The 27,988-nt window shown below is 42.9% G+C and overlaps 1 protein-coding gene across 2 annotated transcripts in view; it reads left to right on the plus strand.

The window, feature by feature from the left end:
• The first annotated feature begins 4,561 nt into the window (after nucleotides 1–4,561).
• The window catches only part of celf2 (cugbp, Elav-like family member 2), a 297,415-nt gene continuing 273,988 nt past the window's right edge, over nucleotides 4,562–27,988 (plus strand). For both annotated transcript variants that reach the window (XM_060903001.1, XM_060903007.1), the window contains exon 1: nucleotides 4,562–4,811. In XM_060903001.1, coding sequence (XP_060758984.1) covers nucleotides 4,759–4,811 — 53 coding nt within the window. In that variant the 5' untranslated portion in view covers nucleotides 4,562–4,758. The remainder of the gene's footprint in view (nucleotides 4,812–27,988) is intronic.

Here is a 27,988-nt window from a genome sequence, read left to right on the forward strand (position 1 = left end):
TCCAAAAACATCTTAGAAAAAACATTAGTTTTCCAGATGTTCCAGAAAAATGTTTGCATGACAGTAAAGAAAGCAGCATATTACATAAGAGACACTTTTCAGACAAACAACATAATGAAGGCTGTTGGGTTTGGCTGCAAAAATCAGAAGGAAGTGTGACAGTAAAAGTGTCCAGAAGAACTGAAGCTGGTTCTTTGTAAAACCAGAGGTGGGCAGTAACAAAGTACATTTACTTGAGTACTGTACTTAAGTGCACTTTTTGAGTATCTGTACTTTACTTTAGTATTTTTTTTTTTGGGAAACTTATGACTTTAACTTCACGACATTTGAAAGACAAATATTGTACTTTTCACTCCACTACATTTCTATCAAGGTCCTCGTTACTCGTTACTATGAAGCAGCTTTGAAAGTGGATGTTTTTTCGCAGGTGACACTGAGACAACCTGTCAGTAATCACTACGGTCACGTCACGTCCACAGACTGTATAAAATCAAGGTCAGTGATTTCTCCGCAGCATTATTTAACACGATCAGTTGATGGCAGAATGGAAGGAGGCAGTTCTTCTGGGGAATGCACGCACCCATGGCCATACCTAGAACCCATGTTTCAATTTTCTGAAAGGATTAAAGATTCGTTTCGTTTTAAATGTTTGCTTTGTTTGCCGAAAACGAACCACATCACGGTCTACAAAAACTCGCCATCCAACCTGCGGAAGTATATTGAGGTATATAAATGTTTTATTCCAAGAGAAAGCTTGCAACAAAACTGTCTGTGCTTTTACAGCTAGCGATAACGTTGCAATAGCTATGCAGTCTGGTTAGTCAAATGACTTTCTATGGATTTGCCTGCCAAGTTGCCATCGCCTTGTCCATGGCTAACGTTAACACATAGCTAGTTAACTTGGACACTCTTAGTTATCATGTAAAAACTGAGTTATGCTAACATGACTAACGGTAACTTATCTGAAGTCCTTTCAGAAATATGTTTCAGCATAATCTTGCCAAATAAACGATGTAGAAATCTTTCTTTTCTAGTAGCGTTAGCTATCCAATATGATTTCGAGTTTGAAAAGAGTTTGCTAGCGTCAGATAAAGTTTCACTGACTAGCTAGCTTAACGTTAACCCACCATGATGGCACAGCATGCGTTCATTTTGTGAATTCACATTTCTGTCTTTGGTAACGGCATTAGGTTTTGTAAGCGTTGTGGTAATAATACAATGATGCGTTGACAGAAAATCTACTTTTAATACTTAAGTATTTTTACTTCAGTACTTTAACTTCAGTAAAAATTTGACTGGAGAACTTTCACTTGTATCAGAGTAACATTTGAACAGTGGGATCTGTACTTTGACTTAAGTAATGAAGTTGTCCACCTCTGTTTAAATCTGCACTTACTGTACCTACTGTTGTTTACATTTATTATTGTCTCTCTCTCTCTCTCTCTCTCTCTCTCTCTCAGGGTGGTACGGTGGTGTAAGTGGTTAGCACACTGTAAAAAATGAGTTGTTGTTTTAACTTAAAAAAGTTAGTACCCGGCCTGCCTTAAAATTTTGAGTTCATTGAAATTCATATAGTAAGGTAATGCAATGAGGTGAGCAATTTAACTTACTATATGAATTTCAATGAACTCAAAATTTTAAGGCAGCCCGGGTACTAACTTCTTTAACTTCTCATCTCATCTCATTATCTATAGCCGCTTTATCCTGTTCTACAGGGTCGCAGGCAAGCTGGAGCCTATCCCAGCTGACTACGGGTGAAAGGCGGGGTACACCCTGGACAAGTCGCCAGGTCATCACAGGGCTGACACATAGCCACAGACAACCATTCACACTCACATTCACACCTACGGTCAATTTAGAGTCACCAGTTAACCTAACCTGCATGTCTTTGGACTGTGGGGGAAACCGGAGCACCCGGAGGAAACCCATGCGGACACGGGGAGAACATGCAGACTCCCCACAGAAAGGCCCTCGCCGGCCACGGGGCTCGAACCCGGACCTTCTTGCTGTGAGGCGACAGCGCTAACCACTACACCACCGTGCCGCCCTTTTTTTGACTTAAAACAAATAATTTTTTACAGTGCACTGTTGCCTCACAGCAAGAAGGTTCTGGGTTCGCAGCCAGCGGGGGCTACGACAATAAATAAATAAATATTTCTCCCGCTGGCTGTGAACCCAGAAACTTCTTGCTGTGTGGAGTTTGCATGTTCTCCCCGTGTCTGCTAGGGTTTCCTCCGGGTGCTCCGGTTTCCCCCACAGTCCAAAGACATGCAGGTTAGGTTAATATGGGACCGCCTTGGGCTGAGGTGCCCTTGAGCGAGGCACCTAACTCCTAACTGCTCCCCGGGCGCTGTTATCATGGCTGCCCACTGCTCTGGGTATGTGTGTGTGTTCATTGCTCTCATGTATGTGTGTTCACTGCGTCAGATGGGTTAAATGCAGAGAGGAATTTCACAAGTGTGTGATGAATAAAGTTGTGCTTTCTTTATATATATATATATATATATATATATATATATATATATATATATATATATATATATATATATATACACTAGTGCATCTCAAAAAATTTGAATATTGTGAAAAAGTTCAATATTTTCCATTAGTTATTTAAGAAAGTGAAAATGTTATATATTATATTTGCATTACACATAAACTAAAATGTTTCAAGCATTTTTCTATTTTCATTTTACTCAGTATGGCATACAGTACAAAAACATAAAACAAATCTCAAAATATTAGAATATTTCATTTCGAGTTTGAGTAAAACAGCATGAACACAGTGTATCTCTCGGTCTAGGTCAGTACACACAACCACAATCATGGGGAAGACTGCTGACTTGACTGTTGTCCAGAAGATGATCACTGATGCCCTCCACAAGGAGGGTAAGCCACAAAAGGTCATTGCTGAAAAGGGTGGCTGGAAAAGGTGCACAAGCAACAGGGATGGCCGCAGTCTTGAGAGGATTGTCAAGAAAAGTTGATTCAAGAACTTGGGAGAGCTTCACAAGGAGTGGACTGAGGCTGGTGTCAGTGTATCAAGACCCATCACGAACAGACATCTTCATGAAAGGGGATACAACTTTCGCATTCCTAATATCAAGCTACTCCTGAGCCAGAGACAGTGTCAGAAGTGTCTTATCTGGGCTAAGGAGAGAAAGAAATGGACTGTTGCTCAGTGGTCCAAAGTCCTCTTTTCAGATGAAAGTACATTTTGCATTTAATTTGGAAATCACAGTTCTAGAGTCTGGAGGAAGAGTGGAGAGGCACAGAATCCAAGGTGTTTGAAGCCCAGTGTGAAGTTTCCACAGTCTGTGATGATTTGGGGTGCCATGTCATCTGCTGGTGTTGGTCCACTGTATTTTAACAAGTCCAAAGTCAACACAGCCATCTACCAGGAGATTTTAGAGCACTTCATGCTTCCATCTGCTGACGAGCTTTTTGGAGATGCCGATTTCCTTTTCCAGCAGGACTTAGCACCTACCCACAGTGCCAAAACTACTACCAAATGGTTTGCTGACCATGATATTACTGTGTTTGATTGGCCAGCCAACTTGCCTGACCTGAACCCCATAGAGAATCTATGGAGTATTGTCAAGAGGAAGATGAGAAACACCTGACCCAAAAATACAGATACGCTGAAGGCCACTATCAAAGCAACCTGGGCTTCAATAACACCTCAGCAGTGCCACAGACTGATCACCTCCATGCCACACCGCACTGATACAGTAATTCATGGTAAAGGAGCCCCAACCAAGTATCGAGTGTATAAATGAATGTACTTTTCAGAAGTTGGACATTTCTGTATTGTAAATCCTTTTTTTGATTGATCTTAGGGAATATTCTAATCATTTGAGATACTGGATTTCTGATTTTTATGAGCTATAAGCCATAATCTCATCTCATCTCATTATCTGTAGCCGCTTTATCCTGTTCTACAGGGTCGCAGGCAAGCTGGCGCCTATCCCAGCTGACTACGGGCGAAAGGCGGGGTACACCCTGGACAAGTCGCCAGGTCATCACAGGGCCGACACATAGACACAGACAACCATTCACACTCACATTCACACCTACGGCCAATTTAGAGTCACCAGTTAACCTAACCTGCATGTCTTTGGACTGTGGGGGAAACCGGAGCACCCAGAGGAAACCCACGCGGACACGTGGAGAACATGCAAACTCCACACAGAAAGGCCCTCGCCGGCCACGGAGCTCGAACCCAGGACCTTCTTGCTGTGAGGCGACAGCGCTAACCACTACACCACCGTGCCGCCCTAAGCCATAATCATCAAAATGAAAACAAAAAAGGCTTTAAATATTTCACTTTACATGTAATGAATATAGAATATATGAAAGTTGACCTTTTTGAATTAAATTATGAAAAAAGGGAACTTTTTCATGGTATTCTAATTTTTTGAGATGCACTAGTGTGTGTATATATACAAGGGATGTAGCAGTTGTCAGATCTAATTTGAGATTTCTGTGGAAAATGTTGTTTGAATATGTAGGGCAGAGAGAGAGAGAGAGAGAGAGAGGGAGGGAGGGAGGGACGGCTCTGGCTGTGTCTCAGCTCTTATCGGGCTGTACTGAAGCTCATTCACTCTCTCCGTCGCCCGCACGCGGAGTACCGGACCGGATCACTCTCTCACCGCTGTATTTCTCCCTCCCTTCCTCCGAGCTCTCTCTCTCTCTCCCTCTCTTTTTCTCTCTCTCTGTCTCTCTCTCTCTCTCCCTGCTAGTGTTTTTCACTCAGCCATGGTTTCTATAATCTCGGACCTGGACCCTCTGAAGAGCTGGAATGTGTTAAGGTAAGCAGCGATATTTATTTATTTATTTATTTATTTATTGTTGCAGCTCCGGTGTTTCGCCTTTGATCTTTTTTTTTTTTTTTTTACTCGCGCACTCGGATGTCAGCTCTTTTCTTCCTCATGCGCGAGCACAAACGAAGGCGATGATGATTTTTTTTTTTACTGAGAGTCTATTTATAACACACACCCCACCCACCCACCCACCCACCCCAAAACAGAAGAGAGCATCCGACTTTTCCCTTGACTTTTGCCCCGTTGGATCTCTGCTTCACTTTACTGCATCCTCTGGAAATGCATCCGACTTTTATGCACTTCAGCTCACGCGTGCTGTACTGTCGTGTGTGCATGTGTGTGTAGATGGTTATGAGGTTTAGGGGTTTAGTTTAACCCCACTTTGTGTCACCCTTTTACTTCTCCTCCTCCTCCTCCTCCTCCTCTTCATCCTCCTCCTCCACCTCTTGCGACTACCATGGGGGAACTTTTATTCACTCAGTTGCACTGGGGCAGATGTGTCTTGCAGCTGCATTGACGTTCTGCAGCAGCAGCAGCAGCAGCCTTGCGCGCACCGAACACACTGAGGAAGAGGAGGAGCGCACGAGCCAGATGTTCTCCTCCTGATAAACGGGCTTGATCCAGTCCAGCGGTTCGCTTTAGCTATGCATTAGATACATGAAAGACTTCAAGGACACACACTCTACAGAATGGATAGTTTACAAACTAGCTAACACCGCAAAAGATGAACAGAGCACTAACTCATAAGTAAACTCCTGGACTGGATTTCAGCTCTCTATGAGCAGATGTTGGAAATGAAATCACACACACACACACACACACACACACACACACACACACACACACACACACACACACACAATGACTTCCTCGACTTCAACCCAAATTTATTCGAACAGAAAAAAAAATGTTTCTAAGAATAACCCAAGACATAACTAACCTAAAAATCCCCAGTGTCTCCAGATAACACCTACAGTATGGTGTCAGTTGAACGCAGGTCATCGTTCAGCTATAATACACAATAGTGTGCCTCAAATTAACACCGGAAGTGTTTAATTTGCTCACGTCATGTTGAATTAACGCCTACAGAAGCCTGTTGAACTGACTCGACCAAGTGATGACGGATTTATAAGTCCCATACAAGTTAATTCAGAACTATAACAATAATCCAGACACTGAGGGTGTTAGTTCTACCTGATACATATTGTGTATCTTGACGTGTGTGTGTGTGTGTGTGTGTGTGTGTGTGTGTGTGTGTGTGTGTGAAAGAGAAAGAGAGAGAGAGAGAGATTGCGGGTTGACAAGAGCTCGTTCTGTAAACTGGGACGCTGCAGTATTCCTGGATGAATTATGAAAATAGATCAAGGGTAGAAAGACGACACGCAGAGCTATCTATGAAGTTTCTCTTTTTCTTTTTTCTTCCCTTTTTTAGGTTAAATTATTTGTCCTGATAACCAGGTCAGAGCTGCGTGCAACACACATGATACATAGATACTCAAACAACATCACACCACAAGAACATATATATAGCTTTATAACCCCCCCACACACACACACACAGATTGTTGTATGAACAAACAAACTCTTCAGTCTCTGTATATCTTTCCCACACACACACACACACACACACACACACACACACACACACACACACACACACACACATAAACTTTTACTGTATATCATATGATCATTGCTTGAAAACACAACTACTTCTGTTTTTCTCGCTTGTTTTCTTATACACACACACACACACACACACACACACACACACACTACTGCCTCAAAGAAGGATCGAGGCATGAGCAGAGGAAGGGATAGAGAGAGCAATGGAGGGCTATTTGTCTAGCTCTGCTTTATTAGAGTGTGGAGGCTTTAGATTAGTTTTGGCTGAGCCACGAGTGGAGCTTCAGCTCTTAATAAAGACCAGCTTAAGCTCGTCTGCCTCTCTCTATCTCTTTCCTCTCCCTCCATCCTCTGTCCTCCATCCCTCGCTCTTCCCCCCCTCCTCTCCATCTAACAGCGCTCAGTGGCAGCCTTAACAACTAATGAAGCCACCAGAAGACCCAAACCACTTCCAGCTAATGAGCCCAAACCCCTGTGCGCGTCGCGTGTGTATTAGTGTGTGTGTGTGTGTGTGTGTGCTTCCTGCATCTGATTAACCGTCTCATTATCTCACCTTTCTCTCACACTCTTTTCTCCTCCCGTCATCCTTTTACTTCAGAAAAAGAAACAGTTTCAATCATTCATTCATTCATTCATTCATTCATTCATCTGAAAGCAAAAGGAGATAACATCACAATGAATCCAGATCCACTGCATTTCATGTGGGGATTCATTTGGGGATTTTTTTAATTTTTATTTTTAATTTTGCAAGATTTGTTGTGTCATTGTGAGCAAGTGTAATGTAATTCCATCTCTCATTGCTGCTATTTTTAAGAGACTCATAAGAGTTTAGCTTGTAACATATTACTCATGAAGTACGACAGTTCGTAATGAGGACTCATTTGCGATTTAGGGCGACCTGGATGGTGTCGGAAATTTCCAGAGCTTGTGTATGTCTCGGTAGAACGCTTCCCACTGACGCCCTGTTCTCTGAACTGAACTGAACTGATGGTTGTGTAAACTTGATATTTGCAGAATGTTTGTGGTTGGTGCTAAATGACTGTGTTGAGTTTGCAACCATAGTTGATGCTGTTGTAATGAATAATTTAAGCAGCATGTACAATGTGTGTGTGTGTGTGTGTGTGTGTGTGTGTGTGTGTGTGTGTGTGTTTATTTACTTACGGGGACCTCATCCTGTTTCTAATCTCACAGGGACAAAAGATATTATGGGGACAGAAAGTACTGAAGTACATTGGGCACCATGTTTAAGAGCTATATTTATTTAGACCCACAAGCAATGATTCAGTGTGTGTGTGTGTATGAGAGAGACTGGTGAGAAATGAGTGTGTCTTCGTCTATTTTCCCGTACATCATGCTGATTTTAACCTTGTTGTGACTAAAGATGTCTAAAAATTCTTGTCCTCAGAAGGGAAGTGTATTGAAGCACATCGAGGGGTTTTTTTTTTTGACAGAAAAAAAACAGATTCCTTTTTTCAGTGTGTGTGTGTGTGTGTGTGCGCGCGTGTGTGCGTGTGTGCGCGCACACAAATTGTGCAATTTCATTTCTGCCAAGATTTCTCTCCAGTACAATAAAACATCTGCATGTAAATTTGAGGACCGGCCCTTACTGTGCTCATGAGAACAATCAGTCCCAACTGCTACAGCAATACAAGGAAGAACGTGTGTGTCGTTTTACACGTCCAACTGATACGTCTTCATCTGAATCTGACGGTAATATGAAGGGATGGGGAACGAGGATGAGCGACTGTTTCCCTCGGCCTTCTCAGAAAGAGAATAACACAAAGTTCATGGCTTACATGCACTCAGTCAGAAAATGATTCACTGGCTCCTGAGCACATGTATACGTACATGTCTCATCTAACACACATGCATGCACACAGGCCAGTCTGACACACACACACACACACACACACACACACACACACACACAGGTTCAGTGAGTCTGTAATGAGAGGCAGCGTGCTTATTAAAACCACTTGATTACATTGAAAATTACTTTAAATAACAATGACAAGTTGTTACCTTTATTGAATTAGCACTGAGCCGTGTGGGAAGCTAATTTCATTAGCAGCATAGCTCAATACTGACTCTTTCACTAATCTATCGTACATATATCTGTGTTTCGGTCCCTCTCTCTGTCTTAAAGCACTCATTTGTGATTGGATGGCGGGAGTGTGATGTTTTATAGATCTTTACAAAAAAAAATCGAACCAGCACCATGCACCCATACCAACAAATACATGTTTACTAAGATAAAATTATCACCTTGACTCATCTCTCAGTGCAGTTTGATTCAAGAACGATGTCAATCCTGTAGCATTTACACTCAGACAACCACTGCATAAAATAAAGTGCCACTCTTTCCTCTTCTTCACAGTGCTCATTCACACTAAGTATTACCGTTGTCCCAGACGACCTCATGCATACACCTGAGTGAGGGGGGTCTACTGAAGAAAAAGGGGAGAAACAAAGTCAGAACACGTTGGAGAAGAAGATGTGAATGAAACTTAAAAATGCTGAATTAATCGCATGCAACAAATATTAAATTCTTCATTAATAAATAAACTCTGATTCGCAGTATGAAACTAATAATCTGGATGAGTGAGTCATGGCGGCACATTCTGCCTCGCTCAAAACGTGCCAAGACGCATTACAGAGAGAACGCATTTATCAAGACTGATTTTCACCCACAAGTGGATTATGGGTTGAAGGAACAGAATCTTTGCCATGACTGATTATTTAACCAGCTGTTAATATGGCTGGTTTCACCGCAACTTTGTTTTGAGAAGTGCAAAGACACGAATGATGGTCGGTTCAAAAAACATGCAGCAATGTCGCTATTATGATTTATATCGCATACAGTTTGTTGCAGGAGGTCATTCGAAAGAAAAAAGAAAGACAGCATCTTCAAGGTGATTTTTTTTAAATGACTGCAAAAACCAGTTATACTGGTTTTCACAGTCCATCCATCCATCCATCCATTATCTGTAACTGCTTATCCTATCCTACAGGGTCGCAGGCAAGCTGGAGCCTATCCCAGCTGACTACGGGCGAAAGGCGGGGTACACCCTGGACAAGTCGCCAGATCATCACAGGGCTGACACATAGACACAGACAACCATTCACACTCACATTCACACCTACGGTCAATTTAGAGCCACCAATTAGCCTAACCTGCATGTCTTTGGACCCAAAGGAAACCCACGCAGACACGGGGAGAACATGCAAACTCCACACAGAAAGGCCCCTGTCAGCCGGTGGGCTCAAACCCAGAACCTTCTTGCTGTGAGGCGACAGTGCTAACCACAACACCACCATGCCGCCCTTTGTATATTCAGTTACACCATAATAAGCCATAAGTCCTTCCTGTGCCATGCCCTGGTCTTCCCAGGTAGCCTCCCATCCCAGTACTAACCAGGCCCTGAAGGTGCATCAGGTGGTGCCGATCTCTGTTTCTGTAGCCCTCGGCCTCTCGCCTATACCCCTAGGGTTACAGTGGGGGACTAGTCCTCTGGTAACTATGAGAGTTTGACTACCCACTCGCATCTGTATTGCAGTGTGCCTTGCCAGACAAAGTAGGTACCATTTTTATGATGGTCCTTGGTATGACCCGACCGCCAGGCGTACACGCTAACCACTAGGCCAACTTGTGGTGTTACACCATAATAGTAGGACAAAATTGTGATCTGATCCCACACTGTTGACTTCTTGAATCTATTTGGTAAGAAAGTGTTGATAAATTTTCTATAACTACACAAATATGACTTAGTGTTGGCTGTGAGGCAAATTATAGGTGTTTACAAAGGATGTTGATATGATGATTAACCCCTATTGGAATTCCATGCAGTATGATATGATATGATATGATATGATATGATATGATATGATATGATATGATATGATATGATGCAAACATATATGATGCTCTATCATCATATGCAATATGGAAGCTCTTCCTCCTCCGTGATAGCATGTGACTCGCCCGGACACGCCTCCAACTCATGCGAGACACTTGACGAGAGACTTGGTGAGAATTAACCACTGACAGTGACAGCAGGGGAGCATCCTCCGGTTTCCCCCACAGTCAAAAACATGCACTTCGGTTAACTGGCTACTCTAAATCACCCATAAGTGTGAATGTGTGTGTGAATGGTTGTTTCCCAAGCCCGGATATGGGAGGGTTGCGGCAGGAAGGCCATCCGGCATAAAACGATGCTCCAATTAATATGACATGTGGATCAGTAGGGTCCACATGGACCCCAACCTGGCAATAGTGCTGGACAAAGGAAGAGAACATGATGATTTGAATCTCTACTAATAATTCTATACTGTATTAATAAATCGGATTTTACCGACGCAAAGATATTTGAAACGATGCACCACAAGTTCATCCCAACGTATATGTCAGTGAATCTCATCATCCCTAGTATGTACTGGATTATGTGCCCTTTCTAATACTTTTTAATACTTTTATAGTAACAGGTCATCCACAGTGACTTGGATGGTGACCTCTTCATGAACGTGTGTTATTTGTGGATGAAGAATGTATACAGAAAATAAAGTTTAGACCAGTATTTACTGGTTTGCTATTAAGCCTGAATAATGATTGATTGATTTGATAAAGTACACAGTAAAGTTATAACTTTAAGAGACAAGAACTTAGCAAGATAGTCGATGAGCTGTAACCATAGCAACAATTGTAATTGTCATGGCAGCCAACTGATATGCAGGACGGACTGAAAACTAATGAAACGTGTGGCAGCCTGGGTGAATTTCTCATTCAATAGATGCTACATATCAAAGTCAAAGTCACTCCCATGCCATGACCTGGTCTTCCCAGGCGGTCTCCTGTCCAAATACTAACCAGGCCCTACAGGCGCACTGAGCAGCGCCGATCTCCGTTTCTCTTGCCCTCGACCTCTCGCCTATTAAACAGTTAGTATTACAGTGGGGGGCTAGTCCTCTGGTAAGAGCAAGAGTTTGACTCCCTACTCACATCTGTACTGCAGTGTGCCTCGCCACCATTTTTATGATGGTACATAACATAAATTTTATGATTTTTTATATGTAAAATCATATAAAATGTCTGCCATTCCTGAACTGATTTCCCCCCCTTTTTTATTCACAAAAAGTTTTAAAACCTGGTTAACCCCAAAAATAAAAAAAATTGCTTTGAAAGATTTCAGTCCAGTTCTACTAAAAACCACCACCACACTGATTGTCTCTCTGTATTTGGCATGTCACTACAATGATGTGGCAGCTCTGACATCCATCAGTTTCTAGGGAACATTACAGTCGTGGTTTTCCATTGCTTTCTACCAGACTATGAGCTCATCCGGCTGACAGGCGATGAGTTTATGCCATCCTGTGTTGTCCGTCATCTGACATCTGTCCAGCGGCGTCCACATTTCACAAAAATCGCTTCTTCTCCTTCAATTCTTCACCGATTTTTATTATTTTTGGCAGGAAGGTAGGGGTACCTAGGGTGCATATAACTTCTACCCAGATTTGCTTCATTACAGTTATTAATGAAGTTATGAACTAATTAAGCCTTAATGAGCAGTTCAACAAAAATCACTTCTTCTCGGTCAATTCCTTGCCGTTTTGGATTCTTTCTGGCAAATAGGTCAGTATTCCTAGGGTGTATATAGCTTCTATATAGTGCATATAGCTTGCAACATTTATTGTGCAAAGTGGCCCACTTTAGCTCGTTCCTTCTGGACTAGATGGGGACGGAGTGAGCTACACTGTCATTGACAGTCTTGTTATAGAGGTTTTCTCCTCTCAACCATTCACGTCTATGGACAATTTAGAGTCACCAGTTAACCTAACCGCATGTCTTTGGACTGTGGGGGAAACCGGAGCACCCAGAGGAAACCCACGCGGACACGGGGAGAACATGCAAACTCCGCACAGAAAGGCCCTCGCCGGCCACGGGGCTTGAACCCGGACCTTCTTGCTGTGAGGTGACAGTGTTAACCACTACATGACCATGCCGCCCAACTGTGATTAACAAAATAAATAAATGATAACTACAGCCATGAAAGCTATTTCTGTCTTTACTCATACCTTTACTCATTACCTATAGACTGCTCTGAATCATGCCGTTCCAACGGTCATTTCATGTTTAATGTAATTTGTAGCTGATTAGAAGTCCATCCATCCATCCATTCATTATCTGTAGCCGCTTATCCTGTTCTACAGGGTCGCAGGCAAGCTGGATCCTATCCCAGCTGACTATGGGCGAGAGGCAGGGTACACCCTGGACAAGCCGCCAGGTCATCACAGGGCTGACACAGAGACTACAGTCAATTTAGAGCCAGTTAACCTAACCTGCATGTCTTTGGACTGTGGGGGAAACCAGAGCACCCGGAGGAAACCCACGCAGACACGGGGAGAACATGCAAACGCCACACAGAAAGGCCCTCGCCAGCCGCTGGGCTCGAACCCAGCACCTTCTTGCTGTGAGGCGACAGTGCTAACCACTACACCACCTAATTAGAAGTCATTATATTTAAATCATAAACATGTCTTAGAGTCTTTAATATATATCTCGGCACTGCCTAAAAGTGGAGCTCCCGATGAGTGTAAAATGTGTTAGTCAATAATCCCACGTTATTTTTTTTTAAATCAAATTAAAAATAAGCACTGGATAAAAACCCATCTATTTTATGTAAATAAAGATACAAATGTCCTTGTCTGAAGGTCAAGTGTTTATGAGATATGTTGCCTTGCACTTACGATCGGGTTCCTTGTGGTGGTACCATACATGTACATCACTCAAACATATAGACGGTCATCATATGGTTGCCAAAGCCATCAAAAATCAGGTCGATGCATTAGCATATTCTCTTAACCCTGATGTCATTTCTGTATGATCTCAATTCGAATTGCAAACGTCCCATCCACATCTGCACATCTAACATAATATACTGATGGAGAAACAACACATTAGTGACACTTTATCAAAGAATAAATTCATGATGGGAAAGTGTAATTACTTTGATCATCATTATAATACCCATCAGTCTCTGTAGTCTTATCACCTGAATTAATTTAAACAGGAGCCTCGTTTAATTGTCGTCTCTTTACTCGTCTGGTCTTTATTCGCTCTTCCATCAGGGCTGAAACAATCATTGATTTGTTCCGCGATTGCTGTTCTGTTGGCTAAGATTCCCATCCTTTTGACATTTTACAGTTTTGTCCGCTGTCATTCACTGTACATACACTTTACATTGTGCGTTATTGTTGTTATGTTTTGTTCTGACTTGTGTCCGTTTTATTGCACCAGGTACAGCTTGATCAGAGCCTGACACTGACCGTGTTGACATCATTAGGCAGACTGACTGCTTTTACCACTATATGCAGTATCAAATCCCTCTTTCTTCCTCCTCCGTTTCTTGCTCATGTCTCTTTCTCTCCTGCTTCCTGCTTCAGACTGTCTTGTATAGAAAAAAAAATGAGAACGAAATGAGTGGTTTTTGTTTTTTTTTGTTTTTTTACCGGCTGGCTCCAACAGCAGCCAAGCGAGACCAAGTGGGAAGTGGTCATGAAGGGCGCATAATCTTGCCCACGCACCTGCATTTCCACACATACACACACAAAGAGTGAGAAAGAACGGCGGGATTGCGATAATGCCGAAGAGGCACTGGAGTGGCGCACTGCTGTTCTTAGCATCCTACGACCTTTCCTTTGACCCCGGCGATGTTGGTTTTAATGAGTGTTGTTAGCGACGACAGCTCCGAGTGTGCGTTTTAGCTTCACCATGGAGCAGGACACAGCTGTAATTATCTGGCTGAGTGGCTTTGCATCCATTTGTGTGTTTGTTTGTGTGTGTGTGCGCGCGCGCGCGCGCGTGTGTGTGTGTGTGGTGCATAGTGTTAGTTCCTTTCTGATCCACTGGATTATCAACAGGCTTTCCAATGTTTTAGTTATGTAGGAGTGATACGGTTTAATATTCACACTGTCTAACCTCCTCTAAAAATATCACGGTATTATTATAGTATTATTCAACTGTTGAAGAACACACAAGCCGGTGAAAGTCGAAGGAAAATATTATCCTGGATTCTCGTTACAAAGGTGTGTCTTTGAATATTCTTGCATGTAAAAATCATGAAAGAGAAATTAAAAGATCAAAGGCATATAATTATTCTTCTTTTCTTCGAAAGACTGTGTGTTATTTAGACAGTACAGATTAGGAGTGAGCAGTGTTGGGCACATTACTTTCAAAAAGTAATTAGTTATAGTTACTAGTTACTTTTCTCAAAAAGTAACGGAGTTAGTAATGGAGTTACTTTGTCATAAAAGTAACTAATTACCAGGGAAAGTAATTATTCCGTTACATTTTGTGTCCCCCCCCCCAAAAAAAAACAACAAAAAAAACAAATTCAATTAGTGTAATCATAATAAAAGTGAATGTTAAATGTGTTTAATGACTGAAATGGACACTTAACAGAACCAGTTAGTAACGTTATCTACACTATATTAATATTTTTGTGGGACAATGTGAGATAAGACATCTATCAAACTTAATATATTTTTGTAGTTATTAAAATTGTTACTAATTACTGGCCACTGACGAGGACAAACGCTTTGTTCCTCGACATAACGTGCGTTGCACGTAGACATTTTTGCCTTTTATTTCAAGTAATGAAAAGTAATGCTGTATTTCCAGTTTGAAAGCGCAGTGCTGGGCTGACCGCTCGCCATCGCTGTGTCTTCTGATTGAAAGAGCGCGCAGTAGTGCAGTAGGCGGAGCCTACCTACGTATGTTGTCCAAATCTACTCTGATTGGCTGACTATGCCGTTGTCTCGCGTCTCCCCGCCCCACACTAAAGCAGAGTAAAGAAAGGGTGAACGAGCAGCGTGCTAGATGAAAACAGCTTTAATAAAGTAACGCAGAGCATTTTATTGTAAGCAACGGGAACGGCGTTCTAACGATGTAAAAAGTAATTAGCTAGATTACTCGTTACTAAAAAAAGTAACGCCGTTAGTAACACCGTTTATTTCTAACGCCGTTATTCCCATCACTGGGAGTGAGTGATATGAGATTTAAATCTTATATCATGATTCTCAAAAGTACTCTTATGATACACGATGTGCATGGTAGCATGGTACACTATGGGTTTGGCAAACATTTTACAGCAAAACAATAATCAGCTGCTTCCAGTCAGTAATTATTATTATTATTATTTTATTTTTTTTAAAGAAATGCAAAATTATTTTAAAAGATATCATGATATGAACAATAGCTCAGCAAGAGGATGGTGTATTAGGGCCATTGTAAGTGTGTGTATATATATATATATATATATATATATATATATATATATATATATATATATATATATATATGAAATTGTAAAGCTGTACATTTATGAGAAATAAACTCAGAAATTCCAAGATAGAAAAGTCACAAATTTACAAGGAAAAAAAAAATCAGATATTCTCTGAGACGACAATCACATGCTGCCTGGCTGCAGTGCATTCTCAGAAATGTAGTTGAAAATCTCTTCGCGCTTTATTCTTTTATATTGCATTTCCTGTAACTCTCAGCAGCCGTGGCATCTGTAGTGTGATGACGTTGATCTGACCTTGCAAATCGAGGCAATGTGGTTCCTTGATTTAAAAAAAAAAGATTTTTGTGAGCTTTTTTCCCCTGGCAAATTTATGTCTTTATAATCTCGGAAATGTCTTGTAAATGTACGAATTTATTCTGGGAAATTCTGAGTTATTGATATTTTTTAATTGAGAATATTAACCCCTTCCTCAGCTCTCCATCCATTATCCATAACCGCTTATCCTGTGCAGGGTCACAGTAAGCGGCGGGGTACACCCTGGACAAGTCGCTAGATCATCATAGGGCTGACACTTAGCCCATGTTTACATTAGACCGTATCAGCGGATCATCAGATTAACGTTTTTAAAACGATTAGCGTGCACACAGCAACACCAATACACGATTTGCGTGCACACAGCAACGCCAATACACGGATACGCTCGGCTCCGCAGGCATCCTGCGCTCCAAATCACTCCGCCCTGAACAGCGAGTGCCCTCTGGAGGGTGCGCACTCCGGCCCTGCGCAGCTCACAGAGCGCGCGAGTGAAGTGCACAAGCCACGATTCGGGACTGAGCCGCTGTGTGTGCGATCCCAGCGCATATCACTTACCACTTGCAAGTGGAAGGATGGCAAGCCTAAAGACAATCATAACTACACAATGGGCAGTATTTGCATCAGTATTTGAAGTATTTTCATACTTTTATACTCTTTAATGAAAGGTGATACAAGGCGGAAGTCCGCGCCGTTTTTCAGCAGTCGCGTCACATGACCAACGCCAGTGAATCAGGAAGGTGGATGTCACAGTGACGTTGTCCAATGAGACGCCAGCTAGAGCTCAGCACAGCGTATCCGTGTATCTCAATGTTTACACAGCACCGGACCAGACACGATCTAGATTGAATACGTGGACCCTGGCGGATTCCCGTTTCCCGGCGTTTCCAGGCGGTTTAATGTAAACGGACAGTGCATCCGCGAAGAAAACGAGACAGATACGGTCTAATGTAAACGTAGCCATAGAGACAAACAACCATTCACATTCACACTCACGGTCAATTTAGAGTCACCAGTTAACCTAACCTGCATGTCTTTGGACTGTGGGGGAAACCGGAGCACCCGGAGGAAACCCACGCGGACACGGGGAGAACATGCAAACTCCACACAGAAAGGCCCTCGCCGGCCACGGGGCTCGAACCCAGACCTTCTTGCTGTGAGGCAACAGTGCTAACCACTACACCACCATACCGCCAGTAGAGCATATTTTGTGGCTTAATTTACCACAATATCAACATTATATCATCCTATTTCTCAGCCATTGTACAGATATAACAATGTAAATCTATCTAACTTATTCCAAAATATACCAAATAATTTAGAGATTATTTTAATTGCATGATTGTTGTTATTGTAGAATTTTGGACCATAATATTTATCTCTTAGTCACTGTATGTATTTTGAAAATAATTTGAGGTCTTTTGCGTACCGTATAACTCACTGTTACTGTGAAATCTGATCAAGCACAACAAGGGCTTGTGTGTGAACTGAACATATCGGGTGATTTGTAGCACATGAGGAATTTCCAGAGTGCTTTCTGTAGCTCATGTTGAAAAGTTGTGTGTGTGTGTGTGTGCGCGCGCGCAAAACTACTGTGTTGAGTTTGCAACAATGGTTGATTCTGTTATAAGGAATAATTTGATCAGATCCTGCGCTGTCATATATTCACTGATAACCAGTGTGTGTGCGTGTGTGTGTATTCGAACAACAGCCTTCTACCTTTTTAAACAAATGATACCAATTTTATTTTCTTATTTCCCTTCTCTCCATTTCTTCCTCATCCCATCCCCTTCTCTCTCTCTCTCTCTCTCTCTGGTGAACTCACTCATGTTAGCTGAGCTGATCATTGTAATTATCTTCTCTTAGTAGGATGGGGCCTTTGTGAGTGTGTATGTGTGTAGGGCTCTAAGGTCCCTCCCCCGGGTTGTGTAAGCAAGCTCTGAGAATGGCAGATTGTTCTGTAGGAAGCCATGGCATGGGAACAATGTGACACACACACACACGGACACATACAGCAGCCATACATGCCTGAAAGTTCACTAATATTCAAGGTCTTCGTGTGTGTGTGTGTGTGTGTGTGTGTGTGTGCGTGTGTGTGTGAGAGAAAGAAAGAGAGAGAGAGAGAGAGAGAGTGTGTGGGTAGACTGCTGGTCATGTGTTTGTCCATGGGAAATCAACAATTGTAATGTGGATGCAGGATTTGTGTGTGTGTGTGTGTGTGTGTGTGTGTGTGTGTGTGTGTGTTGCATTGTTTTGTGCGGGTTGCTGGACACTGTGTCTTTTCACACAGAGATGAATAGGGATGATTAAAGTCAGCCTGAATGTATGACTGTGTGTGTGTGTGTGTATGCGTGTGAGAGAGAGAGAGAGAGAGAGAGAGAGGAGGGCTGTTTCTTTCTTTATGTCTCTCAACCTTTCCATCTCTCTCTCGCTCTCTCTCTCTCTCTCCATTCAGTTGAGGTCACTCAGCTTTATGAAGGGCTTTCAGAAATGTCATCTAAATGAATCAAAAACGTCAATTCAGAAGAACAGACAGAACAAAAAAACTCTCAAGATTTACAGCAAAAAAATCTGCCTTTGCCTCATTGTCATTTTACTCATTTGTCATTTTGTCTCGTCATTTCACTGATAATTTGTTATTCGAGTGTGACTGCTGTTACTCAACTCTACCAAAGTGAACACAGCAATAAGATGCAACTCAAAACTCACATCATAAAAAAGTCCACGAGCTCATCACTATTCACGATTTCCATCATGTTGCTTGTTACTCAGAGTTGCAAAATATAATTAGCAAGTAACTTTAGCTATGTCATTTCACATTCTGTAACACACACGCACGCACGCACGCACGCACACTCACTGGCCATAGTGAAACAATGACATCCCTCCAGGTCTCCTCTTTGTTCTCTTCTATTAATTCTCTCTTTATTTATTACTTTGTTTTGTCATAAGCATCTGTGTGTGTGTGTGTGTGTGTGTGTGTGTGTGTGTTGCAATCCAACATGGTTGTAAAAACCAGAAGAGTTACTCTAAAGAAATATGTCCTATAGTTTACAGCATTCACCTAACCACGCCCCTTCAGCTCTCTGGAGCATTCATGTAACCACGCCCCTTCAGCTCTCTGGAGCATTCATGTAACCACGCCCCTTCAGCTCTCTGGAGCATTCATGTAATCACGCCCCTTCAGCTCTCTAAAGCATTCACCTAACCACGCCCCTTCAGCTCTCTGGAGCATTCATCTAACCACACCCCTTCAGCTCTCTGTAGCATTCATGTAACCACGCCCCTTCAGCTCCCTGGAGCATTCATGTAACCACACCCCTTCAGCTCTCTGTAACATTCATGTAACCACGCCCCTTCAGCTCTCTAGAGCTTTCATCTAACCACACCCCTTCAGCTCTCTGTAGCATTCATGTAACCACGCACCTTCAGCTCTCTGGTGCATTCATGTAACCACGCCCCTTCAACTCTCTGGAGTATTCATCTAACCACGCCCCTTCAGCTCTCTGGAGCATTCATCTAACCACGCCCCTTCAGCTCTCTGGAGCATTCACTTAACCATGCCCCTTCAATACTCTGGAGTACTCACCTGGCCTCACCCACTCAGCTCTCTGGAGCACTCACCTAACCACACCCACTCAACTCTCTGGAGCCCTCACCTAGCCATACCCATTCAGCTGTCCTGAGCCCTCGCCTAACCACACCCACTTAGTTCTCTGGAGCCTTCACCTATCCACTCAGCTCTCTTGAGCCCTCACCTAACCACACCCACGCAGCTCTCTGGAGCACTCACCTGGCCACACCCACTCAGCTCTCTGGAGCCCTCACCTGGCCACACCCACTCAGCTCTCTGGAGCACTCACCTGGCCACACGCGCTCAGATTACTACAGCACTCACATAGCCCCGCCCACTCAGCTGTCTGTACACACCTGGTAATGTGTAAACAAAGTAATGATCCACAAATGTCACATTTCTACATTTTTCATTTATGAAAACTTTCGACAGGAAATTAACTCCATTGTGTGCGTGTGTGTGTTTTGCCAGCTGTGTGGATTTGAGGTTATTGGACAGTTAAGGGTGGCCTGTGGTCTGATTAAAGTCAGCTGACTGAATTCAAGCTGTGTGTGTGTGTGCACGCGCATGTGTGTTAGTGTGTGTGTGTGTTATGTTTTATTGCAGTGTTGGAAACTCTCACTCTTTTCCCCTTTTTCAGCGTTCACAGGAAACCGAGTGAGTCTGTTTCCTGTCATCTGTATACTGCTAATGAGCAAAATAACACACACACACGCATGCATGCTGTCTCTGCTATTCTGCTTTCTGGAACATGAAAATGTCATATGAAGATGGCAGGAGGTGTTTATCTGAAGATTTCACCCCATGGCCTCTTTCTGCTCAGGCATTTTTATGAAATCTGAAGTTTATTTTTATATAAAGCTGATAATTTATAGTTTCACATTACTAGCCTCACGTTTGTAAATTATTAGCTTCAGTTTTTATCCTGCATTTTGCTTTCCTTTTCCCCAGATGATTTTCATCACTTCCACACTGAATGTAGCGTAGCGTATGCTCTCGTTCCCACATTGACAGCTTAAATTCAAACTCCATTTCAACATGCAGTGTAGACCAAACTCCTATTTTTCTCATCATCTCTCTCTCTCTCTCTCTCTCTCTCTCTCTGATGTGCATCTCGATGTCCATATTGTCTCTGTCTCACTTTGCCTGTCTCTTGCTATCTCTCTCCCTTATCTATTTCTCCCTCCATGTCCTCAGTGACAGATGGAGAATCGTTAAAGCGTGTGTTCGCCCATCACTGTTTTATCACCTGTATTCAACTGCAACATATCAGTACACACAATCAGCAACACACACACACACACACACACACAAAAAAAAAACTGTGGATGAGGCTTAATGGCTGCTCACCTAACAGCAATTGGTTGAACATGAAACAAAGTGTGGTTAGCAATAATGTTGCACATCTATCTATCTATCTATCTATCTATCTATCTATCTATCTATCTATCTATCTATCTATCTATCTATCTATCTATCTATCTATCTATCTCTTAGGTCAAGTTTACATTAGACCGTATCAGCGGATCATCAGATTAACGTTTTTAAAACGATTAGCGTGCACACAGCAACGCCAATACACGATTCGCGTGCACATAGCAACGCCAATACACGGATACGCTCGGCTCCGCAGGCATCCTGCGCTCCAAATCACTCCGCCCTGAACAGCGAGTGCCCTCTGGAGGGTGCGCACTCCGGCCCTGCGCAGCTCACAGAGCGCGCGAGTGAAGTGCACGAGGCACGATTTGGGACTGAGCCGCTGTGTGTGTGATCTCAGCACATATCACTTACCACTTGCAAGTGGAAGGATGGCAAGCCTAAAGACAATCATAACTACACAATGGGCAGTATTTGCATCAGTATTTGCAGTATTTTCATACTTTTATACTCTTTAATGAAAGGTGATACAAGGCGGAAGTCCGCGCCGTTTTTCAGCAGTCGCGTCACATGACCAACACCAGCGAATCAGGAAGGTGGATGTCACAGTGACGTTGTCCAATGACGACGCCAGCTAGAGCTCAGCACAGCGTATCCGCGTATTCTCAATGTTTACACAGCACCGGACCAGACACGATCTAGATTGAATACGTGGACCCTGGCGGATTCCCGTTTCTCGGCGTTTCCAGGCGTTTTAATGTAAATGGACAGTGCATCCGCGAAGAAAACGAGACAGATACGGTCTAATGTAAACTTGGCCTTAGATTTGTAACCACACACAACTACATTACTAGATAACATGTTCGAATAAGACACAAATACAGATCAAAATAGAAGACCCACTTGTTATTATTTTTAAATTTATTCATTTATTTATTTATTTTTAACTTGGGGCAGCATGGTGGTGTAGTGGTTAGCGCTGTCACCTCACAGCAAGAAGGTCCGGGTTCGAGCCCCGTGGCCGTCGAGGGCCTTTCTGTGCGGAGTTTGCATGTTCTCCCCGTGTCCGCGTGGGTTTCCTCCGGGTGCTCCGGTTTCCCCCACAGTCCAAAGACATGCAGGTTAGGTTAACTGGTGACTCTAAATTGACTGTAGGTGTGAATGTGAGTGTGAATGGCTGTCTGTGTCTATGTGTCAGCCCTGTGATGACCTGGCGACTTGTCCAGGGTGTACCCCGCCTTTCGCCCGTAGTCAGCTGGGATAGGCTCCAGCTTGCCTGCGACCCTGTAGAACAGGATAAAGCGGCTAGAGATAATGAGATGAGATTTTTAACTTTTTTTTTTCATCATGCATCTAGTTGACCTTAGAGATGTGCATTGCGCCCCTGGATCCCATGTGACACAACGTGAAGCGTGCGAGAGGCTTTTACTTCCATGTGAGCACGCTTCATCAGCAAGCAAATTGTCGGCAAAGACTACATGTTCTGGTGATTTTTTTGTGGGCAGGGCATAGCAGTAGGGGTCATGTTTAATTAAATAAAAAGATTAAAGGGGGAAAATAATCCTGTTTGGGACATACCCACTTCAGGGTTCAATTTGAATACAGATAAAAATACGGATACTGATAGTGGCATTGTGAAACGCATCTACAGTTTCCTCAACAAATAAATGACCAAGTATAATATGTTTGTCTCATTTGTTTAACTGGGTTCTCTTTATCTACTTTTAGGACTTGTGTGAAAATCTGATGATGTTTTAGGTCATATTTATGCAGAAATATAGAAAATTCTAAAGGGTTCACAAACTTTCAAGCACCACTCTATCTATCTATCTATCTATCTATCTATCTATCTATCTATCTATCTATCTATCTATCTATCTATCTATCTGCTCGAGATAGATAGATAGATAGATAGATAGATAGATAGATAGATAGATAGATAGATAGTCTATCTATGTGTCTGTATGTGTCTGCCAAATTCAAATAAATTGCTCTCTCTCTCTCTCTCTCTCTCTCTCTCTATGTCTCTCTCTCTCACTCACACACAGCAGTGTGTGTATGTTATAGCCACACACTCCTCTACGGAGCAGTGCTGTGACTTGCAGCCTGTCACATCCTAATTATGGAGGGCGAGTGAGCAGTGTGACCCAGGCCTCGATGAACACACACACACACACCACACACTGCACGATCTATCACAATTACAAAGTAGACCGAGGGAGACGACCCTTCTCATCTCTGAACCTCATTTCTCTCACACACACACAGAATGACACTTACACCCTCTCATACTCTCACACACCCCACTGCCCAGACATGCGCGTGCCCGCGCGCACACACACACACACACACACACACACACACACACACACACACACACACACACACACACACACACAAGATCCCAGCACATCTCTGCTCTCTCATTGTCTCCTGTAATTGGAATAGCACTGATGCTTGCTCCCCTGAGGCCCAAACAGCCCATTCTCCTTCTCTCTTTCTATCCTTCTGACTGAATTTTGAACTTCTATATCACTATTGTGCCGTGTCTAGGAATGGATTAGTGAGATAGTATTCAAAAATTTCGAAGCATTATTTGAATGAAATGTGAATATTTGGACTGCTGTGTATGCATGTAGGAAAGAAGACATGTTCGATATTAAAAGTAGGTGTGGCACAGGTGATTTACAAAAAACTACTGAGGTAAAATATGTCACATGCAAAATAAATGGAGAAAAGTGTGTGTGTGTGTGTGTGTGTGTGTGTGTGTGTGTGTGTGTGTGTGTGTGTGTGTGTACTTGCTACATATTGAGGACTGGATTAGTTTTATACCAACAGAGTGAGCACATTTTTAGGAAGTTAGGACATTTTGTCTGGTCCTCACTTCTTCAAAGGGCTATTTGAGGGTTAAAGGCTAATTTATGCTGACAACGCAGTCCTCGCAGATAGCGTCGCAGACAGTGTCTGCGTAGCCCCCCCCACCTTCGCAGACGCTCTGCGCGCACCTCCCAAAAATTGTGACCACCCCAGAAGCCTTGCAGACAGCGCCGCAGACAAGAGGGCTCTGATTGGTCCACTCTACATCCGCTGTACACGCACTTCCGCTTCCCTACTTTCCCGGTTTGGTTTGTTTTCACGACCGGCATTTTTAAAAACACGAGCGAAGATGGAGCAGCACGAAGAGCGGTTGATTGAGGAAGTGAGGAAGTACGTACATCTATACGACTCCAGTTCTAGTCATTATAAAAAAAAAAGTTCTAGTCATTATAAGTAACCGGAGGATAAACACTCCACTAACCACACCCACCAACTACTCCTAGCGACTTCGCGCCCCCTTGCGTTGTGCCGGTGAATAACATCGCGCACGCCTATTACTCCCCGCTCAACGATAAATTACAACTGTCTGCGAAAAGCTATCTGCGAAAGCCTTGTCGCAAGAGCATGCAGAGGCCTTAAGACTCAGGTTTCAGGTTCAGGTTAGAATGAGGTTTAGGTTGGGGTTAGGGCTAGGCATTTAATTGTGATGGTTAAAGCATATACGCAGAACCATGACCTCACTTTTCGTTTATAAATGCCTGAAACCTCGAGAATGGCACAGAAATAGTTTTAAGCGTTAACAATAAATCTAATATAGTAATTTTTACGATTAAAGTGATTCATATAGGTCGCGGTCTGTGTGAATGACCTGGAGATCTGTGACGTCACAGCAGGAAGTCTATCGGTTTCATCACCATTTCCGCTATACTAAAACACAGAGCTGACTGCAACTAAGATCCTCCATTTTGAGCTAATTTATCGCCATGCCACATAGATGTGTTTTTGGCGGGTGCAGCAACATGACAGAAGGTGGATTTACGTTGCATTCATGGCCCAAGAATGTTCAAACTACAAAGATTTGGACGCATTTTGCGAGAAGTTCACGGGCACATTGGGCGCCGATGAAGTGGTCTCTCCTCTGCTCTGCATATTTTACTGAAGACTCGTACGAGACCTCTGATCTGTTGAGGAGTGTTGGCTATAAGCCCGTATTGAAAGAGGGTACAGTACCAACAATTAAAAGGAAAGAAAACTACAAGAAAAGGAAAGTATTTTTTTATTTTTTAAAAAAGGAAAGTAAGTTCAGTTGCACCAGTTCTCCCGGAGTGTAAGCCGAGGGTTGTTGGTAAAACCTGGGAAGGGACATGACATATTATTGCTTGGGCAGTGACCTCCCCACGGTTGTTGCTAAAACCAGTGACGTCCTGTCCCAGGTTTTAGTAATTGCCTGAGCCGAGCAGTAATGGCAGAGTACTCCATATGGAGAAAATGGAGAATGAGTGCAGCAGCCATCTGATTTTTCCGCTGGATATGCTTGCCGTAGCAGCAATATCTCGCCCTTACATGGAAGAAGCGAATGAACGGAGAACTGAACGAACAGCTGAAGTCAGATGGTTTCAAAACAATCGGCCACAAGGTCAGCTTTCAAGAAGCAAGAACACAGATGGGTAAACTCCGACTCTCATTTGGATACAAAACAACAACACTCATTATTTACCTGCATTTAGATTAATACATGTAACTTGTATTGTGTGTTTAAGTTACCGGAATAAGATTATTTAATTTGCTTCAGAATGTGATTGTCTCAGTTCATCTGATTATTTAATTAGCCTTTTACGTTTTATCAGTGAAAATGCATGCATGTACATGTATGTTGCATAAGTTATAACACCTATCCTGTTTTAATGAGAGTCGACCCACAATCAGTGAAGTCAAATCAGTCTTAGTTGAGGAAGTCGGTAACGGTATTTCTTGCTTTCACCATAAATTTTTATTTATATGACTTTGGTCTATAGCTGTAAAAGGCCTCGGCCTTAAAACCGGTTACCGCTGTGACGTCACGCACTCAGGGCTGGCTGGCTCAGCGGGGCAGCTCGAACGCCAACCTTGCAGTCGATTTTAACTCTCAGAAATATAAATTTTTTATTCCCATTTATGCAGCATACAAGAGTCAAGGATGGAGATACTATCCACTCAGAAATGTATTTAAAAATAAAGGTTCTGCGTATCTGCTTTAAGGTTAGGGTAAAGGGTGAGGGACTGTATTGAGTCCCCACAAAGCTAGAAGTACAAGAATATGTGTGTGTGTGTGTGTGTGTGTGTGTGTGTGTGTGTGTGTGTGTGTGTGTGTGTGTGTGCGCGCGCGCGATTGCTATAGACTTTGGAAGAAGACAGGAGAAAGTGGAAGTTGTGTATATTTGTGTACTTGTTTTTGTGCTATATGTTATGTGTGTGTGTGTGTGTGTGTGTGTGTGTGTGTGTGTGTGTGTGTGTGTGTGTGTGATTGCTGTAGGCTTAGCACTTCTTCCTTTCATTTCATGTGTTGAAAGAAGGAAGAAGACAGGAGAAACTGGAAGTTTTGTATGTGTGTGCTTGTGTTTGTGTATACGTTATGATTGTGTGTGTGTGTGTGTGTGTGTGTGTGTGTGTGTGTTGTGGAAGTCTGTAAATGTGTTCCTACATTATGACTTCCATTAAGAAATGCAATGTCAATTACACACCAACCTGTGTGTGTGTGTGTGTGTGTGTGTGTGTGTGTGTGTGTGTGTGTGTGTGTGTGTGTGCGTGCTCTTAAGTGCAACCAAAAACCTGCAGAGTGCTTTAAGTGTCTGGGGAAAATTAGCCTGTTAAGTGTCACTCTAATTAGGTCTAAAACTAATGGAAGCTTTTGCAATGGCATCAGATGAGCGTTTCAGCTGTGTTCAGTCGACTTTCTCTCATATTAACATTTGAGTTATGCTAATTCCTACAAATCTAACTTCATAATGTTTACACAACGCTTTTTCAGTGTTCGCCTCTTGGTGGCTCTATGGATAAGTGTGATCCTGAGGAAAGGGTTCTAGAATCAGCTGTTTCTGTCGAACTTTCTTCACGTCTTATCGGTTTAAACTGATTGCTGGTCCACAAATGCTTACGGACCACATCTCATTTTTCAAACTGACTTCCAAGAGACCTACTGCAACATGAAAGGATCTGCAGGAAAATCTAGCAAGTACTGGTCACTTCCTGCATGTGACAACAATTTCTCATATTCTGATCAATCCCAAATAAAGATCAGGTGTTTGTGTAGGATTTTTGTGTCGGATCTTCTTAGTTTTATCCACCTGCTGTTATCATGGTCTGCAAAAGAACTTTACAAAGCATATCCAGGATCTCATTGTTGAAAGGTTTCGGTCATTACGTTACAGGCATTTAGCAGATGCTCTTACCCAGAGCAGTCTTCTCAGTCAATTCCTCACCATTTTGGGTTCTTTCTGGCAAATACGTAGGTATTCCTCGGGTGTATATAGCTTGAACGTAGTGTACATAGCTTACGATATTTATTGCGCAAGTTGGCCCACTTTCTCGCTTTCCCTACGTTGCACTGTTTGCTGATCAACTGACCTCCACCCGTCCCTGACTACGATTCCTGTTTTTTGATTCGACTCTGACTGCTGTTTGCGATGCTCCCACTCTCCCCTGCATATGCATCCGTAAGTGCCTGCATTCTGACAAATGACAGTGGCAATTTGTCAAAAATGCTATCATAATAATTATTGAAAAATAAAAAATATACAGGCGGCACGGTGGTGTAGTGGTTAGCGCTGTCGCCTCACAGCAAGAAGGTCCGGGTTCGAGCCCCGTAGCCGGCGAGGGCCTTTCTGTGCGGAGTTTGCATGTTCTCCTCGTGTCCGCGTGGGTTTCCTCCGGGTGCTCCGGTTTCCCCCACAGTCCAAAGACATGCAGGTTAGGTTAACTGGTGACTCTAAATTGACCGTAGGTGTGAATGTGAGTGTGAATGGTTGTCTGTGTCTATGTGTCAGCCCTGCGATGACCTGGCGACTTGTCCAGGGTGTACCCCGCCTTTCGCCCGTAGTCAGCTGGGATAGGCTCCAGCTTGCCTGCGACCCTGTAGAACAGGATAAAGCGGCTACAGATAATGAGATGAGATGAGAAAAAAT

The sequence above is a fragment of the Neoarius graeffei genome, chromosome 21 (assembly GCF_027579695.1).
Source record: "Neoarius graeffei isolate fNeoGra1 chromosome 21, fNeoGra1.pri, whole genome shotgun sequence".
NCBI lineage: Eukaryota > Metazoa > Chordata > Actinopteri > Siluriformes > Ariidae > Neoarius > Neoarius graeffei.